Consider the following 17,542-nt stretch of genomic DNA (forward strand, 5'->3'; position numbering starts at 1 on the left):
CATTTTATGCACAAACTATACATTGATCTAGTAGCTGCTTTCATATGACGAACCTTTTACACATGTAGATCTATCTCTGTCTGTATGTATATCTAATTTTTTTTTCACAACTGATTTCATCTAGAACTAGATAAATGTCAAGAGTTCATTCCCACTTCATTTTCATCATAATCTTTTTCTAGATTTAGTATGTCATCCTCAGAATCTCATTATAGTTCACTGTGTTATGCAACGGGCATTTTTGTTTCATTACGATTACCTGTATTAACAAGGTGCCTTTCATTTTGTAAATCAATGAACTATTTAAAAATATGGAACACTCATTTACCATGAGTCTAACAGTTCTATGGGACATTTTTTCTTTGTATTTTAAATTATTGGACTGTCAGTCCAAGATAAGGTGGTCGAGACGGATACACAAGGCTGGCAGGGGCTTGGCTTTTTTGTACTTGCCGACTGGCTGGTGGATTCAAAATGTTAAGATAGAAAGAGATGCCAATGGCATTGGCAGACTAGGGAAATATGGAGTTTGGATAGTGTGATAATAAATTGTTTGTCAAAATAATAATAATTAGGCTAGTCTTCGAGTCTGAAGATCAGTGAGGAATGCAGTATTTCCCGTGTCTGCACAGTCCCAGCTGTGACCTACATATTTGTCAAAATAAGCTGGTGAAAAAAAAGCAAACGAGTTAAAATAGGACTTGAAGACGAAAAGAAGATAGCTCTATATGGGATGTACTAAAAATAGTAATAAAGGACTCTGAAGGAAATAATTAATTTTTGGGTAGCAGTTATTTAAACATTTTGTTTTAATTAAAATAATGTTATAAATAACTATATAAATCTATGTTATTTATTTATTTTTTATGTTTTCTAATGCATGAGCTAATAAAAAGGTTTCATGTAAACTTTTATTTTTGTTTTAAAAATCAAAGAAAGCTTATTGTATGCAAATTTTTATACTTAGCTGTCTGCTCATTTTACAGCATAAAAAAAACTAATATCCATACATTAAAGTGGACATTCAACACATTGTGACTTCTCTTTCAAATATGCATAGAATGGAAAAGCAACACAATTATTTATATTGTCCAAAAGATGATTTTCCATATATTTTTTTTCTTAGGTCTAATCATTGAGTTATAAATTAAGTAAAAAAAGGTCTAAGTTTCATCTGATTCTAAATTTAATTTCTCTAAAAGATTAGTTTCTTTCTGTATTCAGCAGATCAAACAGCATGTGATTTTTTTGCCTAAGCCCAGCTGTGAAATTAATAATAATGGGATACACACAAGACGGAGAGTCTGGTACTGATGTGGAGAAATGTTACAGTACTGGTGGTGAAGATGATGATGATGATGATGATGAGTACTATCCTAATCAGTCTCCTCCAGATGGTGGTTGGGGTTGGTTAGTTGTTATTGCTTCCTTTATCTGCAATATGATTGTTGATGGAGTCTGCTTTTCATTTGGCATTGTTAGCCCAGAATTTCAAAAAACCTTTGGTGTCAACCATGAAAAAGTTGGATGGGTTGGCTCTTCACTTGCTGGCTGTTACCTTCTTGTTGGTATGTATGCAATTAGGACAAGTGATTAATTTTAAAGAATTTTTATTTTCATGCATACATAAAATTATTTTTTTTTTAAATTTTGTTTTATAAGGTCCTTTTGTGGCAGCACTTTGTGGTCGCTATGGGTGTCGTAAGGTCACTATTGCAGGCAGCATTATCACCATGTTTGGCTTTGCTGTCAGTACACAATCAAGCAGTATTGAAATGCTAATAGTTACTTATGGTGTTATAGGCGGTACGTTGATTTGTCATTGTATTTAATAAATTGTGCTCCTCTTTGCTTAACACTTTTGAAGCTCAAAAGTGCCCCACTTTTTTCTTTCATTTTGTCTGCCTCCTCTTTACCTGAGTTTGTCTTTATTACCAATCACTCTGTCTCCTTATCTTAAAAACCTCTCTGTCTTGAGACCAGTCTGTTTGACGTGGACTGCAACAGGTAAGGGGAATAAAGAAATTCTGGTTTTGAGGATAAATTCTGCTAGACCTGAGGCCCAGATGGTCCGCTCTGGGTCAACAGGCTGGTCACACTGAGTTATCAAGAGAAAACCATCTCTCCGGGACAACCAGGAGACATGTCTGACTCTGGTTCTCCTCGGACAACCCAGCCAGACAACTCAACCTCTACTGAGTAAGGGGTTAATCAACTCCCTAAGGGGAGAAGCCCAACTAAAGTGGAATATGCCCAAAGTGAGGGCGAAGCTTTGATTGGATGGATCTTTCCTCGCCAGAAAGACTTCCCCCAAGGGGGGGGGGGGGTCCTTCTCTCCATCCAAACCTAAGTCTAAATATACAAAGCTCAATAGAATTAAGGGAAACCCTTTTGGGGGGCCTCCCAAGCTCTAGTAGCTCCAAGTATGTCATTAAGAATAAGCATGAAATCCAGTATTGTACTGTGGAATTGTAGAGGCCTCAAGGCCAATTATAAGGAAATACAGCTACTGACAGGATTAAGAGACTCCTGTAGCTGTTTGCCTACAGGAAACATTTGTGAAAACTCAGACAGTAATAATTTCTGCAGTTACAGTACAGTTGAAGATGTGGAGAGAGCATCAGGTGGAGTCTGTATCCTTGTGAAGGACATCATCCCCCATGAAAGGATGGAACTCCCAACAACACTACAGGCCATAGCAACAAGAATATATCTCTACACAAGATATTCACCTATTTCAGCTTGTATTTACCTCCAAGCGCTCCATTAAATCCAACAGACATTGAGAACCTCATAGAAAAGCTCCCAAGGCCCTATATAATCCTTGAAGACTTTATTGTGGAGATCTATCAATTCTGGCACAGGAGGCTGTATGCTGGAGGATATCTTCCTCTAACATAATTTATGCATACTTAATAATGCATCACTAACCTATTGGGACGCATATGGTGAGGTCTAGGGTCAGGAACAAGACTATCTCCCATAGACTCCCTGAGGGATGTGCTATCTTCATTGCTGAGTTACATGCAGTCTCACTTGCACTTGTGGCTGTAACATATATTTACAAGAGATTTTTATTAAATTATTAAATTTTTACTACATAACTATTTAACTGTGAATAGACCTTGTTTTTAATGACTTAACTAAATAAAACTTAGCTCTTGTGGTATGAAGGGAGAGTAACCCTTTGGGGATTATGGGCACGACATGGCCTAAAGTGTGCAGATGTGCCAAAAACTCAAACTCTAAAAGTATCAGACAGGGGAAAATTCCTTATATGCTCTTACTCCCAATCTGCATTTGAATCTTTGAGGCGGATGAAAACTGACATCCCATTGGTACATCAAAACCTAAAGCTTTTAGAGCAAATAGCATCGGACTATAGGGATGTCACCTTCATCTGGAAGCAAAGAGAGCCCTAAATGAAGCTGTGTCGGAAACTCAAATTCCATGCTTGGACCTGAGACAGTATAGCCTCTGCCAACTACAGAGAGTAGCAGGATCGGTGGGAGGCTGAGACCCACAACAAGCTAAGACGTATTGTGGAGATGTCAGGTGGTGGTCCATATCTAAGGGTCTAACATGATGTGGAAGCACGACCATGTCCAGACTTAGGATTGGCCACACTTACATTTTACACTCCTTTGTGATAAAGGGAGATGAGCACTTAATCACATTAAAATACTACCCATCAGATGCCATTTTTGTTACTCAGATGGGTCGATGATAAATGAATTTCTCCCCCCCCCCCCCCTCCCCTTCTCCTTCTAGATCTGGGTTAGTGGGTCTTAAGGTCTACCCAGAGGGATCCGACATGGCCCCATGGTGCCTGGCAGTATATGCACCATACAGATAGCAACAATTCATGATGGCGCTTGTGGAGTTTGGATCAGGTAATTGTGTATTGTAGGATGGAGCACTGTCATTTTGGGCATACCTTACACGATTCCGTCCAAACTGTGACCTGTTTATGTTTACTGTGGCCCTTGGAATAATTAGTATAGATGTTTAGTGGGTTTGACATGAAGTGTCATCTGTATATATTTTTTAAGGACTTTCAATGCAATTACCTAACAGATTCTATAACCTTTTTGTCTATGTTCTTGTCTCTCTTAAATACTAGAAACATTGCTAATTAGCACCCACAGTTCATTGTATTTCATAGTTTTATTAAAGGGTTATTAAAGTAATCATTGATTAATATATGAATTTGGGCATGCACAACTTCATAGATATGTTTTTGTTAGTGCCTTTACTGAAAAACTAAGCAATGTTGTTTAAAGAATAAGCATTTAATTTATTTCCACCTAATAATAAAAATAATATAAATATAAAAAACTAATTGATTTGTAAAAAAAAAAAATAATTAGAACAATTGAATGCAAATAATTTTATTGTTAATTCATGAATACCTTTTTTCTTTTGTTTTACTTTCAGGGATTGGTTTTGGAATGATATACCTTCCCTCCATTGTTTGTGTTGGCTACTGGTTTGAAAAAAAAAGAGCTTTTGCCACTGGTATAGTTGTATGTGGTACAGGCATTGGTCAATTTGTCATGCCACCACTTGCACGCTACTTGCTCACAGAATATACTTGGGAAGGACAGAATTTGATTTTTGCTGGTATTGTGCTTAAGTGTGCAGCCTGTGGAATGTTGTTCATACCATTAAACCTTAAACAATATAATGCCAAAAGAGCTCGACAAGCCAGAGTGGAAATTGAAAGAGGTGCTATTATGAAAGCTTTAATAGAAGACAAAAAAAGACAGAGAACTATTTCGAATGGTTCTCTGGACAACTGCATTATAACAAAAGACAACCGACTTATTAAACTTGATCCTAAAATATTGGAACTTAAAAGAAACAATTCCTTTATTGCTAAGTTTAAAAGACAGCTAGGATTTAGTTCTCAAAGTTTGGCTTGTTCCAAAAATAGTCTTGCCAGCTATGTAATAGATGCTGTCAACAAAAATAATTCACCAATTTATTGCCCAAATGGTGTAAGTGTTTGTCATCTTTCTCAATCACAGCAAGCACTGAAACGTGGTTCACTGCCAGATGGGGTTATCCAATGCAATGGCTCATCCTTATCTGTTGTCACTAATGGCTTGACAAATACTAATGCTGCCTTTCTTGCTAATGGTGTCTCAAAGACACGCAGTTGCAATGTCCTTCCTAAACCACAAGATGTGATGGAGATTAATATTCAACAAATCAGTAGTGGAGATTTGTCACAAGAAACACAGTCTGTCAGTGATGTCCAGTCAGAATCCATTGGAGGCATCATTGTTATTCCCAGTGGAAATCATGACAGTAAAAGTATTAGGTAATACTTAACAAATTTATATTTAATTTCCTATCCATTTATTTTATTTTTTTTTTTCTAATTTTAGAGAGGCCTGCACATAGTGGTTGATTAATAAAAAAAAACAAGAAGAAAGCAAAAACAACTCATTCTATACTAGGGGTGCACTGATAGTACTTTTTGATATTCGGCCAGAGCCAGATAGTAAAATTTGATATTTGGCCTGAGCCGGATACCTACATGTCTTGTAGAAAGCGTGTGTTTACTGAGCAAAACTGTTCAATAACAAGCCTATATTCGTAATAATTCTTTTCCTTTTATTTACCTTATTGCTTTAAACTCTGTTAATGATTGATGAATTAAAGTTCAACAGTATTTATAAACATATAGACCTATAACAAACTAATCTGTGTAGCATGAGTGTGTGTATATGTACGAGTCCACCAACTGTAAAGTATTTAACTTCTTGTTCGGCATCGTTTATAAGCATAACTACAAGACTTAATGCGGAGGTGCCTAACAACATTAATAGGTACTACGATGTAGTTTTTACTATCCGGTCAACTACAGCAGTGATATTCTGCCAAAGCTAATTGTGAAAAATTGCCAAATATTCGGCTGAAGCCAGAGCGACTATCCAGTGCACCCCTATTCTATACACACTTCATAGAGACTATTACATTTCTCAATACTTGTTTTCTCATTTCTTTCAATCCTTCCACAGTCAATAGCCATTGAGACCCCATTTCCTAAGTCATCTTATGTTTTGCATTACCTTTTTTTGGATCCTATAAAAAAAAAATCAGTTCCATGTTTAAATTAAGCAATGGAAAACATAAAAAATAAAAATACCAAGACTGCTTTCCTTAAAAAAAAATTCTTTACCCCATGGCATGATGCTAAATTGAAAGTATTTTAAATGTCAAAGTATTTTTTATTAACAAATTATATTTATAAAAGCAAATAATGAAACCTGAATTCCACTGTGATGAAAAGTTAAGTTGGTTTTTTTTAAGTGATAGAAATATTAAAACAGAATACACAATTTTAAAAATTGGACCCTTGGTAGTATTGCCATTGTTTCATTGAACATGAAAATCACTTAGTTACAGTAAAGTTTAGGGATTACGTTATGTTCAAAATTTTTTTTTTAAACTGCTAGTTTTTTGTTTTTTTTAAATAAGCACTGATTTAAAAAAAAAAAAGTTATTGTATTTGCTAGCCTTTCATTCCATTGGTCAGTGTCAACCTGTCTTAATGTGGTTACCTATCTATAAACTCAATGTGATGGACTAATATAAACAAGTAAGGAAGATGGGTAGACCTGCACAGCTAGACAGGGAAATGTGGTGATAACACAGTGTACTTATTACTATCTGACTGTTATCTGGCAGGAGCTGAATATGGCAGGATTCTGAAAAATGGCCAGATATTTAGCTGGAGCTAGGCTCCAGTGCAACCCATGTCACTACACATCATTCTGTAACAGAATGGATCTCCCCTCTCTGCGTTTCACAGACTATGTGAAGTCATCTGACAGCTTGGACAGAAAGACCATCTTGGAGATTACTGAGTCAGACAAGGCAGTCTACTCTCCATTCCTGTTTCTACTAGCCATAGATCGGGTCATGAAGACTGCAACAGACTAGAAGTGGAGCAGTATACTGTGGACACTGGAGACAGCTAGACAACCTTGACTTTGCAGATGACCTTGCTCTTCTCTCTCACACACAACAGAAAAGATAAGCACTGTGGCTAATTCAGTTAGACTGGGTCTTACCATAAACAGAGGTAAGAGCAAGGTATCCAAGATAAAGGTGTCCAGCAACACCCCCATTACAGTCCAAGTCAAGGTATTGGAAGAGGTGGAAAGCTTCACCTATATTGAAAGTATTTTATGTAGCATCATCAACCACCATTAAAAAATCCAGGTATTCATCAATAACTGCCTCAGGAAGATTCTTATGATCTGCTTGCAAGACAAAATCTCAGATGAGGAACTGTGTCAAAGAACAAAAAAGAACAAAGCAGCAGCCCATTGAAGTAGATATCCTTCAGAGATGCACTCTTCGCAATCCTACTTCCAACATTACAAGACAAGCCCTCACCTGGAGCCTCTGAAGAAAGAGGAAAAGGGGACGGCCTAGAAATACATGGCGCCACGATTTGGAAGCAGATGTGAAAAACATGGGGACAGTGGAGAGACTTTCCCAGAACCAAGATGCATGGAGGAAGCTGTTTGGTGGGCTATGCCCCAGACAACAGGCAGAGATCTACAAGTAACATAGGTTAAATTTTTATACTTTTTCTTGGGGAATTAGTGATAGATGAGTATTAGTGTGTTAGGGCTTATAGGAATATATATATATTTATAAAATTTGTTTAAGAAGGATGAAGTCAACTAGAATAAAACCTAATTCTGCATTAGGTACATTGAAAGTGCTGGTAACACAATTTTATTTTAGAAGCAAGCTGAAAAAATAACATTTAAACTGTGTATTTATTTTTACATTCTTCAATGGAAGTCTTTTTATGACAATACCTATAGGCCTCCTTTATTGTCAAATGTCTTACCACCTCAACATACATATATAATATACACACATTAGAAAATGTTTGGTTTCTCAGTTCTAGATACTAGATTGACATAATGTATGATTTGCTTTGCCTTCTCAAAACAAGAATTTTCATTTTGTGCTAAAAAGTTGTATTTAGTCTTTTAATTTGTAACAAAACAGCAAGAAAATCAATTTGGGAAAGTCAACCAATTTGGTTGGTTTATCTGTCACTGACATAAATCCTTTTTTTCTTAATGATTTTGTTCTTTCTCTTAGGTATAGATCCAACAGTTCAATGACAAGCAGTTTAAGAAGTCAGCTTTCTATTCAAAATGCCTCCTACTTAACAAATAGTATGTTAAGCATACCTCAGATCCAGGCCAGTATTGAGAAGATGGAGAAAGAGATGAACAGAAAGTCATCCATTATCTGGAAATTCTGGTTCATTTTGTGTGAGATGCTTGACCTTAAACTTTTGTTTAACCCCATATTTGCATTATTAGCTGCATCTACCTTCTTGACTTTATTAGGTAAGTGAACTTTTATTGTTGTTTACCATTAGATATGTTTACCATTAGAAACATCATTGTTTTAAGTTTTTCTTTTAAATCTTTATTTCTAAATTTATGCTGTTTTCTGTTTAATCTTACCAGGTACCTCTTGTCTTAGCTTATAATACTTAGAATGGGCTTAGTGTAAATGAAATCTGCTAATTATGAACTTTTGAGAAGAAGGTATTTAAGTAGGCAAAGTTTTATCAGTTGATCGATATCCCCTCTCTTGATTTTAGGTTCATTACTCTTAAAATAATTTTACATCAGAGAGAGATTGATATGGTAACATTTGAACACAGCACACTCAATGGGAACTGTATTTTGGTTCTTATTGAGGACCTGAAGTGTGATTAAGGATGAATAAAAAGAGGAAATTGTGTAACTATATAAGTCATTAAAAACTTGCTTAAAAGTATATATGTATAAAAAAATTAACATATTTAATTTTAAAAACAAAAAGAGCTAACTATCAAAAGACCAAAAGTAGCTGTTGCCTTTATTTTGTGCACAATACCTCCCTCAACACACAAAAATATACTTGTATTTAATTTTATTTTTACACACTAAAACACATATTTAGTCAGTGTCGGATTCATATAACAAAAAAAAAATTGTATACAATGTCTACAAAAGCAAGTGTACGCAAACAAAAAAAAAAGTTTAAATAGTGCTTAAAAACAGAAGAAAGTTTAATCGTATACATTTTAATATGTGGGCTTTAAAAACTGTAATGTGTCTATATGGTAAATAACAAATCATTCTCAGTAAATTTAACAGCTGTGGTTTCGATCATGAAATGTGTTTATATGTTATAGGCACACAGAATGTATGTAGTAACTGGTTAAATTCCCTTATTTTTTCTTCAACGGCTAGTGGGAGAATAGTGCTATGTAATTGAGTACATGAATGAATCAGGGCCTTTAGGAATATAATATAGAATCCTTATTTCTTTTTCCTGTGAAACCCAAGGGAAAAAATTCTTTTTTTTTTCTTTTAAAAGACCAATTCTAACATGTCTTTTCGTTTCACTTTTGCATGGATCTTTTACCCCTCTAGTTTTGTATTCGTAACCCCATAATGAAATGGTAATATAGATATATATAGATATAAATGTAAAAAATGCATTGAAAATAAAATAGAACCTGAATGTTGATTAAACTCAACTAATAAGCAAGAATTTTTTTTTTATTGTAATTAAATTCAAAACAACTACAGTTATTTAAAGTTTATATTAAATTGATAAAATATTATTGAATTGGTTTCTAATATACAATACCTATTATTTTTTACAGCATTTTACATCCCCTACTTTCACATCCCAGAAAAAGGGGCAGAATTAGGCATGTCACAAGAAAGAGCTTCATTCTTGATATCAATCATTGGTATAACAAATACCATTGGCAGAATAGTGTGTGGCTGGTTGGCTGACAGACCTTATATCAGTCCTTTGCATATGAACAATGCGGCTTTATTAATTGCTGGAATTACTGTCCTTTTATGCCCCTTAGCTACAGGGGAAGTATTTCTAGCAGTTCTTGCAGCTTGTTTGGGTGTGTGCTTAGGTATGTAACTATTTCATTTGAAAGATAACTATTACACTTATTTATGCTAGTCAAAGCTACTATTATGCCTTAAGCCAGGTTGATCTATCATAGTAATTTTTATCCATTTTTTAAGGGCTAGATGAACACTGATATTACAAGGTTGTCATGTCTAGTTTAAATTGGAAAAGAAATTTGCAAAGTTCCAAATTATAAAGTTATGTTCTTATATCAACATCTACAGTAGTAACCAGCATTCACATTATCTTGCTTTTTTTTTTTTCTACACCAAATACCTCACACTGTGATGTACCTCAGGAAATGTATTTCAAGTGGTGATACTTTAGTGTGTATATTGTCAGGTGGGTTTTGTCCTTGCGCTCATCTAGGGTATGATGTACTTCGCCGGGCTCCCCACCTGAACAGTGTTTATTAACTTTATGCCGGGGTTATAATTTAGCCTTGGCTCGTCTGCCTGGGCACCCCTAACAGTCTAGCAATCAATTTATGCAATAAATATCCAGGAACGACTAAACCAAATATTAACGTATACGAGTGAATAACAATATTGCATATAACAACAAAGGTTTAATGAGTTAATGATATATATGATATTATGAGGCATACATTATGAATAAATATCAATAGCAATTACAAATTACATTCAAAGGACTATAGCACACCTTAATCTCAGTGCCATATTTAATCAGGCCTCACAACGCCAACCCAACGCCAACGGGCAATAGTCAACTACCAAGCCTACAACTTAGACTTGACTCCAGCAGAGTCCCAAGCCTGCGTCCCTAGATAAGAAAAATACACACTCCTTTGATACTGCCATTCTCACGATTATAAGAGAAACGATTTTAGATCTAAGACATTTAGAAGGTAGTAAAATAAACTAACTTACCCAATACTGGGGAAGAACACCACACAGATAACTCACTCTCAAGGCACACCAAGAGACACACCAAGAGACTCATTTCAAGGCACAACAAGAGAACAATGACACTAATATAGCGCATCCTTAGGAACTGAACTAATAAAACCTTATGGTGCTCAAAAGAAAATACCAAACAAGATGCGCACAACATATATCACTTAATACAATGAATAGCATGACATTACAAAGATGAACTTAATTGGCATCAACAATATTCTCTCCACCTTCAACAGACTTGGTAAAACAGCAAAATATGAAGGTTTCATTACAATCATATGTTGTGAAAGCAACACTTTACCTACATAACACATACATAAAACATAAGAGCTGTTACTAACAACTATTGTATTATACACAGTACAAAACCCAAGTACCAAAAATATGGCTTTTTTTTATACAGCTGATAATTGCTTAACAATATGAGTGTATTGAGGAGAGAGGTTTGTTTAATCTTGTGCTTGGGGAAGAGGGCAGACCTTTAGTGTAGTCAAAGGGGGGGGGGGAAGTTTGACTGTTAAGGGGGGATGCACATTAGGACTTTTATCAAAACTCTAGAAGTATCCTTATTTATAGGTACTTGGGGAAGGCTCCACATTAGGACTTTGATCAAAACTCTAGAAGTATCCTTATTTATAGGTACTTGGGGAAGGCTCCACATTAGGACTTTGATCAAAACAAACTCTAGAAGTATCCTTATTTATAGGTACTTGGGGAAGGCTCCACATTAGGACTTTGATCAAAACAAACTCTAGAAGTATCCTTATTTATAGGTACTTGGGGAAGGCTCCACATTAGGACTTTGATCAAAACAAACTCTAGAAGTATCCTTATTTATAGGTACTTGGGGAAGGCTCCACATTAGGACTTGGATCAAAACTCTAGAAGTATCCTTATTTATTGGTACTTGGGGAAGGCTCCACATTAGGACTTTTATCAAAACTCTAGAAGTATCCTTATTTATTGGTACTTGGGGAAGGCTCCACATTAGGACTTTGATCAAAACAAACTCTAGAAGTATCCTTATTTATAGGTACTTGGGGAAGGCTCCACATTAGGACTTTGATCAAAACAAACTCTAGAAGTATCCTTATTTATAGGTACTTGGGGAAGGCTCCACATTAGGACTTTGATCAAAACAAACTCTAGAAGTATCCTTATTTATAGGTACTTGGGGAAGGCTCCACATTAGGACTTGGATCAAAACTCTAGAAGTATCCTTATTTATTGGTACTTGGGGAAGGCTCCACATTAGGACTTTTATCAAAACTCTAGAAGTATCCTTATTTATTGGTACTTGGGGAAGGCTCCACATTAGGACTTTTATCAAAACTCTAGAAGTATCCTTATTTATAGGTACTTGGGGAAGGCTCCACATTAGGACTTTGATCAAAACAAACTCTAGAATTATCCTTATTTATAGGTACTTGGGGAAGGCTCCACATTAGGACTTGGATCAAAACTCTAGAAGTATCCTTATTTATTGGTACTTGGGGAAGGCTTCACATTAGGACTTTTATCAAAACTCTAGAAGTATCCTTATTTATTGGTACTTTGGGAAGGCTCCACATTAGGACTTTGATCAAAACTCTAGAAGTATCCTTATTTATTGGTACTTTGGGAAGGCTCCACATTAGGACTTTGATCAAAACTCTAGGTACTTGGGGAAGGCTGCACATTAGGAAAAAATAACATTATTTATATTTACTTGGGGAAGGTTTAATTATGGAAAGTAGTCCATTTAGGACTGTTGTATGGGAGAAGAAAAAGTAGAAATTAAATATTTTATCCTTAACAGCAATAACTGAAATGTAAATAGTAATGTAGGTGTAAGAAGAAATGCTTAATTATGGAAAAGGATGAGCTGCCCAGTGTAGCAGTTGAACTATAAGCAGTCCCTCTACACTGCCCATACTGGCATAGCCAGAATATCTTTTTTTACAAAGCTTTTATCAAGTTTGTCTGTCTGGCCAAACGTTTGTACACTTTATTTCTCCGATACCCAATCTCAAATGAAGCTGAAATTTTGCACAATTATTTCTCAAACAAGGGGAAGAAATAGTATTTAAGTGGTAGTATTAACTGAATTAGTCCCCTATATTCTCAGGCTTAGTGAACACAAACATATATTAGAAACAGTAGATAGCTATAAAATCTTCCATGTTCATAGACTCTTTAGAGTGGTTGGCCTGAGAAGGTTTTAGTCTACAAGTTTGAATTCAGGTCATTCCCTAATATTTTTTTTAAATACAAATATTACAAATTTAATTACATGACTGATCCAAACTAACTGATACACATTAATATTTTTTTATTTTTTTTTAAGTAGTTTTTTGTATTTTGCCTGATGGTTTTATTAGTCAATTGTTAGTTTAATATTTTTAATGAATGACCTAATTCTCTACAATATTGTGATTATTATTTCCTGTTCAACCTGTTGTCATTGAAAATGAAACATTGTTGAAAGTTTATCTTAGCAGACAATGGTAAGTGGGAGAAATGACATGTACAAGATTTTGACCAGACAGAGGAACTTGATACAAGCTTTGGTAAAAAGGGGAGGGGCATTCTGACTCAATGTGATCCTGGGGAGGGCATCCTAATTAAGACAGTTTTGTTGTGTGGAAAAAACAACTTATACCATGATATCATTGTAGAGAAGTTCAGAAAGTGTCTATATGTATAATTATTTCTATTTATTTGTACATACATTTTTTTTATGGAATCTTAGTTGCACCTTATTTTTATTTTTAAAATAATTTTTTTAAATTCAAGTGTGACATTCATTTGGGTACGTCTTGCCCTAAACTGAAATACAAATTTAAATTGATTGACTCAAGACATCTACTCACTTTAACATGACATATTTCTTTTCACATCTAATACTATTATTTCATCGATGCTTGGCACAGTGTTTAAGATCCATGCGATTATGATAAGGTAGATAAGGTGTTCGATATTGAAAAGAAGGTTATAAATAACACTTACACAATCTTAAATACAAATTAATATTTGAAGAAGAGGTCAGACAAGCTTGATGTCTGTTGCATTCCTTTTTATCCAGAGAAATGCCTTATCACTTGGATTGACAAATTAGGACCGTATCTACTACTACTTCTTCTTCTAGCCAGCTTTATTGCTGCTGAGATGTGAGCTCTTTTGCAGACTGTGCCAAGGAAAAAAAGTGTGCTGTTTTCTTCAGTTGTTCAGCACTGCCGTACAGGGTGTTGGTTATGTTGGGCTGTAGTGGAAGTAGGGTCTGCCTAAGGTGGATTAGGGAGGGGCATTCAAAGAGGATATGGTTTAAGGTTTCATAAGGGTGGGCGCAGTGTCTCCAAAGGGAGAGTTGTGCGGAGTTTATTTTTTTCAGATGGTAATTTAATAGAGCTGTGTGTCCTGTTCTTAGTTGGAAAATTGTATATTGTTCTTTGCGGGGGAGAAAGTTAATACTGTCCAGTTTGTTAGGCATAGTCATTTCTTTGTACATGGCTCTGCCTGTGTTTCCTGATGCTCATTGGTTGAGCCATTCCTCTTTGTGATTGTTGACTAACATTGACCTTAGGGTGAGGTAGTTAACAGGTCTATCTGGTTGTTCCATAGATGAACCTGCCTTTGATAGCTTATCTGCCTTTTCATTTCCCATGATGCCAATGTGTCCAGGGATCCACTGTTGTGTGATATTGATATTTAATTTTGATATCATCTGGTGGATTATCACAATTAGTGTTGTCAACTCTCTTGGGCTGTTTAAGGTGTTGCTGTTAAGTGCTTGCAGAGTAGATTGGGAGTCTGTAAAGACAACAATATCTGATGGTGGTTGCACTTCTTTATATAATTTGTTTTCCACTGTCTGTAGTGCTATGGTAAGTGCCTCAATTTCGACTTGAAAGTTTGAGCAGTAATCGCCACAGGGTGCACTTATTTCAAAGTGTTTATTTTTAGGGAAGACCAGAAAGGCACCAAGACCAGCATTGAGGGTGGCTTTGAAAGCCGATCCATCTGTATATATATGGATAGTTGTTTTTGGATAGCTTTCAATTGTTTTGAGCTCCAGTGGATTTGATTCTTTTGTTAAGGTGTTATTTAGTAAATGTGTTTTAATGATTGGTTGTCTGTAGTTTAGTCCGGGCGTTATGTTTGAAATATCTGGTTATTTTTTTCTCTGTTATTGGGTAGGTGGTGTTTTAGGGCTAGTTCGTCAGTAAGTTCTTTGCTTTTTTTGGTTGTTTTTCCTATTTCTCTGTGTTAGTAGTTTATTAGGATGATCGTTCTCCAACCTTCTGTATCTCTCAATAGCTTCTAATGCTGCTCTGTTGCGCCTTAACTTAAGAGGTTCAATATTGGAGTCTATTTCACAGGCTGCTGTGGGGGTAGTTCTCATACCTCCACTAATTAGACGCAAGGCTTGGTTTTGGATTGTGTCTAATGATGATTGATAGGTTTTGTTGGCGGCTACTTGTATGGAGAGATAGTTATCCATTACAGATCTGACATATCCAGTGTATAAGACAGTGTCTACACGTTTCTTCTTCACCATCCTTTGCCCATGGTTTCTTTGTGACTATTATTTAGGTAGGCATATTTGCACAAGTTGTAGGTAACAAAACATTGGCTTGTGCTAATATGTGATGGAAAAGAGGGATAGATGACATTCAGAGGTTAAGTTATCAGTCAGGGGGCTAAGTTATCAGCAGCTTAATAATGTTTTGTTTAATCATTGTGCTGTTATCTCTTTTAGATGGTGACCCAACATAATAGCGTGAAACAAATAGTGCCTTTATTTTTTTTATTTTAAATTTATCATTATTTTTCATTCATTTTGCAGTAAACAGATATTGTAAAATACAAATATGCAAACATACTAGAATACTATTCATAATAAGCAAAAATGAATAATTTCACTATATTTCATATTTATTTATATTCTAAAATTGCACTTCAAAAACATGACAGCATATTACCATACCTGTCAGAGTTACAAAAAGACTTTCACAAAGTCAAATGGTATGCAATGTCACATAGAAACTTCAACGGAGAAAAACTAGACAAATCTATTGCAACTAGAGAGCTCTCTGACAGGCACAGAGTAGAAAGGGAAGCAATAGAATTAGCAGCTACCACACTAGCTAATAATCCAAGTACCATACACAGTCAGATTGTCTTTCTTCTAACAGATGCAAAAACAATCCTCCAAAGCTTGGAAAACTGATTCCTCCAAAATGAAAAGACTCAGGACATCATTTATAAAGCTCAACAAAAACAGCAAATAAAAACTGTTATTCAATGGATATATAAATATAAAACTAGAAGGAAATGAGAAGGCTGACTCACTCTATAACCACATCTCTCAATACTGTGAGATTTATTTCCCCTTTACAAACAAAATTAATTAATTAACACTATTTAAGTAATTTACTGGTAAATGTTTTTGAGTGATCTATGAATAATTGTGCAAAGTTTCAACATGATCCAAGAATAGGAAGTGAGAGAAATATTCCAAATCTGTATCACATAGAGTTAGTTGGTATAAGCTTTGTACAAATTGTTTTCTTAGGTGATGCATAATCAAAGTTTTTATCTTCTCAGCTGTTTTTGTTTCACTGCGCACTATATTATTGGTTGACTTGCTTGGTTTGGAAATGCTAACCAAGTCATTTGGTCTCCTGATTTTATTTCAAGGAGTAGCTGCATTTATTGGTGCTCCGATAGCTGGTAAGTGAATTTATTTCTATATAATTTAGGGTGATATTTTTGAAAAATGTCTTTTAGACAAAAATTTTGAAATGATAGGCATTTGCATATTAAACAAGATTACAAAGAGAGTCACAAAATTAGAGGCAGCCCCCCGTCAATTCACCCATGTACTAGGAAAATTCAAGCCATATTAATTTAAAGTAATAAAATTTCCATTTTTATTTTTCACTTGAAAGCAAACTGGACATCCCATCATCAATAATAAGACTTTAGACCTTTTGGCAAGACAACTAGATAATAATAATAGCAAGAAGAAGAATTTCAAAGGATGATTAAGTTATTTTTTTAATGAAACCAACAATTTGAAAACAGAGTTGTGTTAACTGAGAACATTAATTAAGACATCATCATGGAAACCTCCAAAATACTCTTACCTATAAAGAACTTGGTTTAGTTCTATACTATGAAATCAAGATTCAGACCAATGATATATGAGGTATAGATGGACCCCAAATGTAATGTATTATGCGAGGCTCAGACTTTTAGTATTACTATATAGCTCACATAAAGGTATAATTCAGTGAGTATAACTTAATGAATGAATATGTTACCTAGGATGATCATTTTATAGTAGTCTAGTATGAACAAAGTAGATACTACAAAGCAACAATGAGGAGTTGGCATAGGATTTATCATGTGCAAAATAAAATATTCTCAATAATCGTAATAATACATTTAAATGCACCAAAGTATAGAACTAGGTAACAGAAATCTAAATCATACTTAAATGGTCAACAAAGCCATTACCCCAATACAACTCATAAGAATATGAGAATACATCCCCATTATACAGTACTGACCAGGACCAGATCAGCACACCAACTGACAAGACTGACTACTGGCTACACTTATTAGTTAAAGACACAATTCACAACTAATAAATAAACAAA

At 35.0% G+C, this 17,542-nt stretch overlaps 1 protein-coding gene across 2 annotated transcripts in view; it reads left to right on the plus strand.

Annotated features, from left to right (window-relative positions):
* Positions 1–17,542, plus strand: part of LOC106064073 (uncharacterized) — a 30,446-nt gene that overhangs the window by 6,410 nt on the left and 6,494 nt on the right. The window contains exons 2-7 of one of the 2 annotated variants that reach the window (XM_013222568.2): positions 1,225–1,568; positions 1,663–1,806; positions 4,438–5,326; positions 8,140–8,393; positions 9,710–9,979; positions 16,485–16,610. In XM_013222568.2, coding sequence (XP_013078022.1) covers positions 1,280–1,568; positions 1,663–1,806; positions 4,438–5,326; positions 8,140–8,393; positions 9,710–9,979; positions 16,485–16,610 — 1,972 coding nt within the window. In that variant the 5' untranslated portion in view covers positions 1,225–1,279. The remainder of the gene's footprint in view (positions 1–1,224; positions 1,569–1,662; positions 1,807–4,437; positions 5,327–8,139; positions 8,394–9,709; positions 9,980–16,484; positions 16,611–17,542) is intronic. The other variant, XM_013222570.2, reaches the window with a different exon arrangement.

Source organism: Biomphalaria glabrata, chromosome 14, assembly GCF_947242115.1.
Source record: "Biomphalaria glabrata chromosome 14, xgBioGlab47.1, whole genome shotgun sequence".
Taxonomy (NCBI): Eukaryota; Metazoa; Mollusca; class Gastropoda; family Planorbidae; genus Biomphalaria; species Biomphalaria glabrata.